Genomic DNA, 9782 nt, shown 5'->3' with positions numbered 1-9782 from the left:
GGGGACACCACTGGCCACAGGCCTCCAACTGGACTTTGTGGCCCTTCTTCTCTGCACAGGCTTTCAGGTCATTTTTGTTGCATTTGTTTTGGATAGCGTTAATATTTCCAGGGGAGTAAAAGAGCAGTTGCTGATAAAACACTGATTCTGTCGTGGTTCAGCTGGGGRGGTGTATGTGCATATACCAGTATACATATATGGGTGTGCGAGATATAGATTATATCTATGTCATTGATAGATATATGTATGTATCATAGACATATATAGAGATATTTCTCTATATAGATATCTATATATCTATAGACATAGATATATCTATGATATATCTAGGTTGCTGTTCCTGATGCTGCCGGAGCAGTGACAACCCTCTTCAGTTAAGCCTGTAAAGGTCACAACCAATTCTTCCAAGTTACTCAGAAAATGTGGGATTTTGTCTTTCCTGACTTCTTTGTAGTGAATACTAGTGACACATCAGTACAGCAAGCTGGTATCTCTTGTTTTCCTGGCAGTAAAAGCCTCACTGCTTCCCTTTCCATGTCATTGTGACACCGACTAATTGTTCTTTTCTTATCAGATACTCCATGAAGCAATAGGATATTTCCTAACTAATTTCTGCTGGAAGAAGATGGAGAAGTGGAAGTTTATATGCCTAAAGGAGGCCTGCTAGAGAGAAGAGTAGCAACTAAGAGTAGCCTGCAGGCACAAATGAGGGTGACAGGCAGGGAGAAACTCTTGTTGTTCTCATCTTGACTGAACAATTTTCTGGCATGAGAAAATTGCAGTTTCTGCTCTTCCCTTCATTTGGAAAAGGTACCTGTGTCTCGTGCCACAGGCGTTCGAGCGTTTGTTGGGGGTGCAGCTGGTTCTGGTTGGATTCCTGGCTCTTGGAGGGAAGCTGCTGAGAAAGGGTGTCTGAGAAGCGCCAAGTACTCCTCATCATCAGCTGTCTTTAATGTGGGAGGGGACAGATACTTGAAAAATTGGATACTTGTTTACAGAACTGGAAAACTTAGGAAGAAAAGCATGAAAATGAGAGATGCAAGTTTAGAATGTAATTGGAATTAGTTTAAATACTCTCGCTAGATGGTGGATTTCTTCAAGATCTTTTTTTGCTGTGAAACTGAAGTGTGCCTTGCTAGTACTGCTTCCAGAGTACTAGTGCTGATTACTTCCCCAAGGCAGTTGATGCTCATATAGGTGAAGTCTGTGATCTTCTGGGTCCAAATTAAGCTGCAAAGTATGTTTTTGCACTATTTCTCCCACCTTGCCATTCCGTGTGAAAAGATACTGGCATATTGTAGCTCCAGTTAGTTTAGGTATCCATAGAGCAACAARCCAAGGGCTGTTGTGCATCTGTCTTTGCACTGCCTGTGAAAAGGTTGTTGGGGGTTATCTGCCTAGGAAGCTCGCTAAATTCCTTTTGCTTCAATCCTCCCTAAAAGTGTGAGTGTATAAAACTTGGCTAGCTTTGCCCTGCCTGTTCATAACCACTCTGCAGCAATTCTGTCAGCGCCAGGCTCTGCTTCTGGAGACTTAGTTTTCAGTAGCTGTGACGTAGGTCACAGTAAYAATGAAGGTGAAAAATGGGCATCTGAATGTGTGGGTTTTTTTTTCCTTTTTCTCTCTCTTTTTTTTTTCTCTCCCCTGTTTTCAAATCAACTCCTTGTCTTCTCTTCATGCGGGATCTGTTTGAGGTTGGAGCTGTTGTGAGCCGTCGGCTAGGAGGTCCTTGTTATGTCATTTGGCTCCCTGTGGAAGAGGGGATCTCTTTGGCCAGCCTAAAAGTGGATTTAAATATACATATAAACATATGTACATAACATAAATATACATATAAATATACACTTAAACATATCACAGCTGAAACTGCCACCAAATAAAACCACTAAAATAAAACACAAAAAAAAAMMCCACAAAATTAARTAAMGGGGGTATGAGTAAGGAAATGGGGTGTCCTTAGCAAGTCTTGTGAAGGAGCCAAAAAGAGCAATCCCTGGGAAATCATCTCCGCTCCCTTTCCCGAGCGGTGGTGGCAGCGCGTGCTGCAGGATGGGTCTCCTGCCGCAGTCTGCGGTGCTCCGGGGTCGGGCTGGAAGGCGTCTGCSCTGTGGGAATGGCTGTCGCTGCCTGTAGTTTCAGGGAGGAGCTGGCACTTACAAACACAGGCTTGGCAGCTGCTCGCAGACCTCCTCCTGGTGCAGCGTAGCACAACGGTGCTCCCGCGCCGCTCTGCTGCTGTGGTATTACCCAAAAGTTGGTATATGGAGTTGGTGTGACAAATGCAAGGGTTGTCTCTCAGCGTTTCCCTTCCCATCAGTCAGGAGTGGCTACATTGGCAGGACTTCATAGGCTTACTGGGTATTTACTAGTCAGCTCTTATCAAACCTATTTAGATACAGAAAATCTCTGCAAGAGAAAGAGCAGGTATGAGCCTTGGGAGAAGTCCTAGCACGAGTTGGCCTCCCGCTTTGGACAGCGGCCAGCGTGTGACCTGGGCCCACGGCCGTTACCTGCCCCGGCACCGTGGTGGGGATCCACAGGGAGTCGGGATACGTGACTTGTTCTTTGTTAGTAGTTAGTGAGGTGCTAGTGCCCAGAAGCTGGCACAGTTCACCAGTGTGCCCCTGCTTGATTCACTTGGGATGTAAGCTTCTGGGAAGAGAATTCCCCACAGCTGCTCCCGTGGAATTGCAGGCACCCATTATCCGTGCTCCCTTCCATGCTGTCATATCTGGASTGTTCGCAATGTTTTAGCCGTCCTTGTGGTACGTTGTGCTCTACTTCAAGAGAGACCTTCGACTGTACTATAAGGGAYAGAAAAACAATAGGTACTGTTTCATTGATATATAATGAGGAAAAATTCCTAAAGTCCATAGTCATCCAAGCTTTCCCCTTTTCCTAGTTCATTCTTGTGACTTGACTTTTTTTCTTTTTTGCCCCTCACTTTGATGGCTTGTTTGTTTTTGTTTTTCTGGAATCAAGGGGTGGAAGATGAGGTAAAAGGTGGATGGCTATACTAAAATATTAACCCTGTCATTAATAAATTATTCCATTTCCAACTTCCCCACCCTCCTCCTGGTCAAATAAAGGAGGATATGGTTATCTAGATACAATAAAAGAGGACTGACTCGTCTCTGTGCTAATTCCAACAGTAAAGATGGAGAAAGAAGCAGAGGAAGAAAGAATCCGGAGGCATAAGGCTGCAGCTGAGAAGACCTTCCAGGATGGAATTGCCAAAGCAAAGCTGGTGATGCGCAGGACCCCGATTGGCACAGATCGAAACCACAACAGGTAGGAAAGGGCATCATCCCCTGCCCCGGGGTCTCCCTTCTCGTATTGACCTTTCACAGACAGGAGCAACTAGGGAGTATTTATTCTGAAGGTGACTGGAGACTCCCTGTCAACTTTCAGCTGCAGAGGAGGGCATTTTGWTAGAGTATTTTGGGAGTATGTTATTAGAGCATAATAACCCCTCGTTGTTTTGCCAGATTTTTCTGGCCTTGCCTTGGAGGTCGATATCTGCTATCCAGTGGAGCTTCAAGTGTTTGCATCCCTAGTCAAGAATCTACTTTGCTCTTCRTGTTTGTTGTGTAAGAATGCTCTTTGAATGGATTATAATGAAAACCTTTCCTGTGTCTAAATCGCCGTTCTACTAACGATATAAATTTTGAGTCAATCCCACAGATTCTTCCCCCCATATATATCCCTTATGCAAATAAAGATGAATGGCATGTGACTGTAGTGAGAAGTGGAGACAGATACCCATTAATTTATATGTGTTCTTTACAGATATTGGCTGTTTTCAGATGAAGTTCCTGGATTATTCATTGAAAAAGGCTGGGTACATGACAGTATAGACTACAGATTTGTCCTTCCCCATCAGAAAAAGGAGGATTCAAAAAAGGACTACAGCCCAGTAGGTATGATCTGCTAGCTTGTTTGTGGGCTTTCTTTGCTGTTTGGCTGTTAGGCTGGCCTCATGAATGCGGGAGAGAGAACGGCTTAGTCTGAATGTCTTGCTGTGGGTCTCCACTCTGAGTYTGCTCTCAACTCAGGCAGCCTGTGCACAGGAAAGTGTGATGCTCTTGATGACCTTGCTGCTGCAGACCTTGAGATACATCAGGGACATGGAATAAGACTGTTTCTCACTTTAAAACAGTCAGGGTGATGTCAGCTGTGAAGTAACCATGTTATTGTTGCCTTCGAGGTTTCAAATCCTCCCACGGGGGAGGCAAATGTAATGCTTTCATGTTACAGAAGTGTGCTGCAATTGGATTAAAATTGCAATTTCATTGCTCTTCCTTTGCTGCTTTTGGAACACCATAAGCTCACGTGGAGTCCACCTACAGCAATACTGCATGAAAGAGGTTGTCTGAATTAAATCAGAACACTTGAAATCAGAACACTTCTATTACCTCACTTGGTAGGAGAAGAATAACAAATGAATAGTGATACTCATTGTGTATGTTCCACTCACCTGCATCTTGCGGACTTGCTGAACAGCTCATTGTTCCACGCTGCCCCAGTGAATCTTTTTTTTAATGTGTATATGTATGTGTGGCCCAGCTTCCACTAAGAATATTCACTTTTACCTTCCCTCTGGTCAGAACTGGGGGAAAAAAAAAAAAAAAACAGTTGTCATCAAAGAGGTTGTGACTGCAGATTCTTAGGGTGCACTGATTTCCCTTCTGCCCACAATGATATGTGTCCAGTCACAGGTGTGCACACACACATACATATATACACACACATATATATATATATAGTGCATAATTGTTTTTCTCTAAAAAAGCACAACTTCCAGATGCTGTCTTCCAAATATTGCTGTAGGACTAACCAGTGTTTCTGAGTGAGGGCTATAAGAACTGGAGGACATCCTGTAACAGGAAAGGCATTTAAGAAGTGGAGGACGAGGGACATAGTTTTCTTTAAACAGTATTTTCCTTAATTGCGTGACAGGCATGAAGCATTGCATGGATTTTTAACAGCACTTGTCAATATATAGCTAAAGAATAAAATTAATTTTAAGTATTTGATATCATAGCAATTCTTTAATCTTGTKTCCGTACTTCCCTGATGCAGTAATATTTTCTTCAAAGGCTGGTTATCTTTTGGGTATTTGTATAAATAGTTACACCACATTTAGCCAACTAATGTTAAATTAGTTTTCTTCAACAGACTGCTGAACTACGTGCTGACTATAAACACTTTAACTGGAGATAGTTTTGTTTTTGCAAAATCAAAATGCTGATTGGGGGAAAATGAGGGCAAATACGTTCTGAGCTTGTGCTTTTCTCCCGCAGATAAGMGGAAGGGCGCAGCCGCCGACGGCAGAGTGAGCCTGCATCATAGGGCTGTGCAYGTGGCAGACATCCCCACAGAGACCACCGCGCCTAAACAAGGACAGAACTTGTGGTAATAACTGCTTTTCTGGCTGCAAAACACTCAAAGCATAAAGAACTATATAGAAACTATATACATGCACACAATATACACACTATACATAGAAACTGTGYAGGAAACTATATAGAGATTTCATTTGATACAGTACAGAACAATAAATGATATCTCTTGAACATGTACTTTCTATTTGTCATGAGAGCTGATGGGCACCTTGGATCCTATTACACTTTCAGGACTTAATTTAGCAGCCTGCTGGACCTCTATTATTGATACTAGGAATGAAGGAATAATAGAGCAGCTAATCTCAAGAGTTGGTCGAATCGTTCTAGTCGACCTAATTAACCTGATTTAAAGCTAATGTAAATTAACCCAGTAAAACTGCTTTGGGGTATGTTTTTTTATACTTAAAAAGAAATGATAACTCTTTCCTAGTTACTGTGGGCTTTTTTAAGAACTGCCGAACAAAACAACTGCAACAACAACAGTGACCTAGCTAACAATGCCCAGTTTTTCGTGATTGTTCTCAGGAGACCGGAGTTGTGGAATGTGTGATCCCTGAGCACATGAAGTAGAAGTTTCTTTCACTGAGATCTTTYGAGCCAGGCCTATACCCTGCCCATCCTTGTGCTGAGGCACACGTGTCCCTCAGTGTCATCTTTCTTCCACAGCTGATAGCTCTGAGGGCTGTGCTGCCATCCAGAGGGACCTGGACAGACTGGAGGACTGGGCGGCGAGAAACCTCATGAGGTTCAACAGGGGCAAGTGCAGGGTCCTGCACTTGGGGAGGAATAACCCTGGACACCAGTACAGATTAGGGGTGGACCTGCTGGAGAGCAGCCCCGCAGAGAGGGACCTGGGTGTCGTGGTGGACGACAAGTTGACCATGAGGCAGCAGTGTGCCCTGGTGGCCAAGAAGGCCAACAGGATCCTGGGGTGCATTAAGAAAAGCGTCTCCAGCAGGTCGAGGGAAGTGATCATCCCCCTCTACTCAGCCCTGGTGAGGCCACATCTGGAGTACTGTGTCCAGTTCTGGGCTCCCCAGTACTAGAGGGATGTGGAGCTGCTGGAGAGAGTCCAGCGCAGGGCTACCAGGATGATCAGGGGCCTGGAACATCTACCATATGAACAAAGGCTGAGGGAGCTGGGCCTGTTCAGCCTGGAGAAGAGGAGGCTGAGGGGGGACCTGATCAGCGTGTATAAATACCTCAAGGGAGGCAGTGAGGAGGAGGGGGGCGGCCTCTTTTCAGTGGTGGACAGCGATAGGACTAGAGGAAATGGCTTCAAACGGAAGCATCGGAAGTTCCACAGGAACTTAAGGAAGCATTTCTTCACTGTGAGGGTGACAAAGCACTGGAACAGGCTGCCCAGAGAGGTTGTGGAGTCTCCTTCTTTGGAGATCTTTAAAACCCKCTTGGATGCAGCCCTGTGCCACGTGCTCTAGGTGACCCTGCGTGAGCAGGGGGGTTGGACTCGATGACCTCTGAGGTCCCTTCCAACCTTCGGCATTCTATGATTTCAAAATGGACTGTGGTGGTGGCCATTTGTTCTTCTATAGCACCACACCATGGAGTTGAATCCTGTAATTACTCACCATAAATTAGCATTTTTTTTTCTTCTAGGTAGATGGCTGTGCCTGTAATTCCTCCCTTTTGCCAAGCAGTAGTCACCAACACATCTTTTAACTGAATCGATCATATTTAAATTCTGTACCTTCAAGCAAATGTGGTTATGATTCTCTCCAGTGATTGACCCTATCAGAGTCTCTCCTATAGGGAATTTTCTTTATGTGGACCATTGCTGTACAGGGTAAGGAGTGATCAGCAATGCCCTCGTGCTAGAATAATTATCACCAGTTGTAAACTTAGTTTCAAAACATAGTTCCACTGCTGCCATAATAAGTCAGAGCTACTTTACTAAAAATATTTCTACTTCTGCAACCAGGAAATGTCAGACCCTCAATTTTGTGCACTTCTTGACTCATCTAATGCGACCCACATTGAGTGCTGATTCTTTGGCTTGTTCTAGCCATGCTCTTCCACTGCCAGCAGTGGACTTGGGAGGTAGCAGTTTCCTCTGCTTGCCCTCGTGCTGTCTAATAGCACCGTGCAAGCCCTCACCTCCATCTCAGGCTAGTCCTCTGCACACCTGTTACACAGCCAAAATTCAAGYAATTTGATGTTCTAAGAAGTGGGTGCTAAATAGTGGGACTTGGAGGAAGTTGCAAGATAGTTCTCTGTTCTTTCTAACTACCTTTTCTAATACTTGGTCTTTATGTAGCAGAGCTGGCAGTATGTGCACCAGAAGGACAAACTGTGCAAGGAAAACAGGAGTTTTTATTAGTGGTGGAGGATGCTATAAATTGCGAGCAGCGCAAAGCCAAATCAGCTGAGGTAACAAGCAATGCAAAGTCCTTGTGATTTGAAATTCCATGCCAAGGATGGGACAACACCATATTTGAATAGCTCAGTGAAGTTGCTAACTCTTATCGACAGACAAAGAGATCAGAAAGGTTAAAAAGATAAGAATGCTTTGTAGAGTAACTAGTCACAGAACCCAACAGAGGAGAAGCAGCCTTTGAACCAGGTCCAGGGCGCTCTTGGCACTGAATTATATTTTATTATTGAAGAGCTGCTTTGTAAGAAGTGACCCTGTGTGCTTCAATACACTGTTCTCCCAAGAGCACAAGAGACAACAGATTTGATACAGTCATGTTTTTTTTTAAAAAAAAATGCATGCTACATAAAAAAATTAAGATGATTTCTAAGAAGGGGATGGACCCTGGAGGGTGCAGCCAAAGGCATAAAATGCTTTCAAAGAGATTGTTTTGAAGTTTCCATGCTAGTTGTTCAAAGCAAGTACCTCTTACATTTGAGGAGGGAAAAAAAAAAAAAAGAGGGATTCGAGGAATCGTGGAAGTAAAACAGCAATAAAAACAATGTCTATATGATTCATATCAGGGTAAAGAAGTTGTTAAAAGAAGGAAGGCCTACTTTAAAACCATGATTGGTTTTTTAACAAGCCTAAATGAAAAAGATAAAGAGAATAAAACAAAGTGCAAAACAAACAGAAAAAAAATTATTCTGTGGGAACAATCAGTTTTACTAGCTCTGTTACAGGACCTGAGAGAAGCTWAACTACCTTGGATAAGAGGGAGGATTTCATGAGTGAAAAATCGGTTAAGAAATAGGAAACAAATTACAGAAGTAATTAAGTCATTTTATGTTCAGTATGATGATAGAGGTCAGTAATGTTAGCGAGGAAAGGAGAAGTCTTCTAAAGAAAGAGCATTTTCTGTTGATATAAAACCAAATGGTCAGCCAGTTAAATAGGGGAGGATAAAGGGAGGCAGTGCTGCACGCTGCACAGTTGGCAAGTGCAGCTCGCTGCTGCCCGTGCTGTGCTTCTCCACAGCAGCACAGGCTCRAAGCACCAGGTAGAGACATCGCTGCAAAAATTTATTGGTAAGCAYAAAGATAAGAGCCTGACACAAACTTCTCCAACAGCAGATGCTGAAATCTGCAGGGACAGATTAAGGAATGGCACTTTGTGACTGTTCTGCCTTTGAGAAATAAGGTGCTGTGCAGACTTTATTTTTCTACTTTTTTTTTTTTTCTTGGCGTGATTCTTCTGCAGGGTCTTTGATTTCTTCCCTGCATGCCTCAAAATGGAGCGGACTGCTAACAAGCACAGCAGTTGCTCATTTTTACTGTTAAGAGAATATTGTGACCATGTTCATTGCTCTCCCAAGGAAAYCGATGGTGTTGGGATGTCAAGGTAAAGCAATGCAAATGAAGAGTCTGAGACAAAATCTGAGCTTTCATGCTCCCAAAGTGAGCCAGGGGCATAGTGGCCACTTATCAAGCATAACCACTTCCAATTTAGTCTTCTTTTGTGCTCTCSGCATGACTTTTGTCCAAACTGATGGGCCTCCTAAAGCCATTCCCTACAGATAAGGAGTAAGCTTCTCCGCTGAAAGACTTTTCTTTAAAGCTGTAGAAATGCAAAGAGCCTGTTTGTTAAATACCTGTCTGATAGCTCTTGCCATTCACAGGTAAACTTCCACCAAGAAGAAAAAAAAAAAAAAAAGAAAAAGAAAAATGGGACAATTTGAGATATATTATTTCAGAGGATAGAGGGTAACTAGAGTTTCTCTCTGAGGAAATTTGTGTTTCTTTGACAGTATTTTCTTGTGTGGCCTTTGTTATTGATCTGTCTCCAGTCACAAGGGCTCCCATGAGCAGTAGGTAATTATGAAGGAGTCTTCTCTCTGGCTGCTTTTTGCAGTTTTTCTTTGTCCACACTGGAGAGCTCAAAGATCACACTGAATTCATCAGATATCTGTACCCTTCTTGTTCAGATAGCACAGCTGGTTCAGCTAT

General features: G+C 43.4%; 1 protein-coding gene across 1 annotated transcript in view; it reads left to right on the top strand.

The window, feature by feature from the left end:
• Positions 1-9782, top strand: part of BAZ1B (bromodomain adjacent to zinc finger domain 1B) — a 43973-nt gene that overhangs the window by 15969 nt on the left and 18222 nt on the right. The window contains exons 7-9 of the mRNA XM_026050127.1: positions 3153-3291; positions 3790-3920; positions 5304-5415. Coding sequence (XP_025905912.1) covers positions 3153-3291; positions 3790-3920; positions 5304-5415 — 382 coding nt within the window. The remainder of the gene's footprint in view (positions 1-3152; positions 3292-3789; positions 3921-5303; positions 5416-9782) is intronic.

Source organism: Nothoprocta perdicaria, unplaced genomic scaffold (genome assembly GCF_003342845.1).
Source record: "Nothoprocta perdicaria isolate Ctin4 unplaced genomic scaffold, notPer1 scaffold_66, whole genome shotgun sequence".
NCBI lineage: Eukaryota > Metazoa > Chordata > Aves > Tinamiformes > Tinamidae > Nothoprocta > Nothoprocta perdicaria.
Note: the sequence above shows the minus strand (reverse complement) of the source record. Positions and strands in the feature narration are given on the sequence as shown.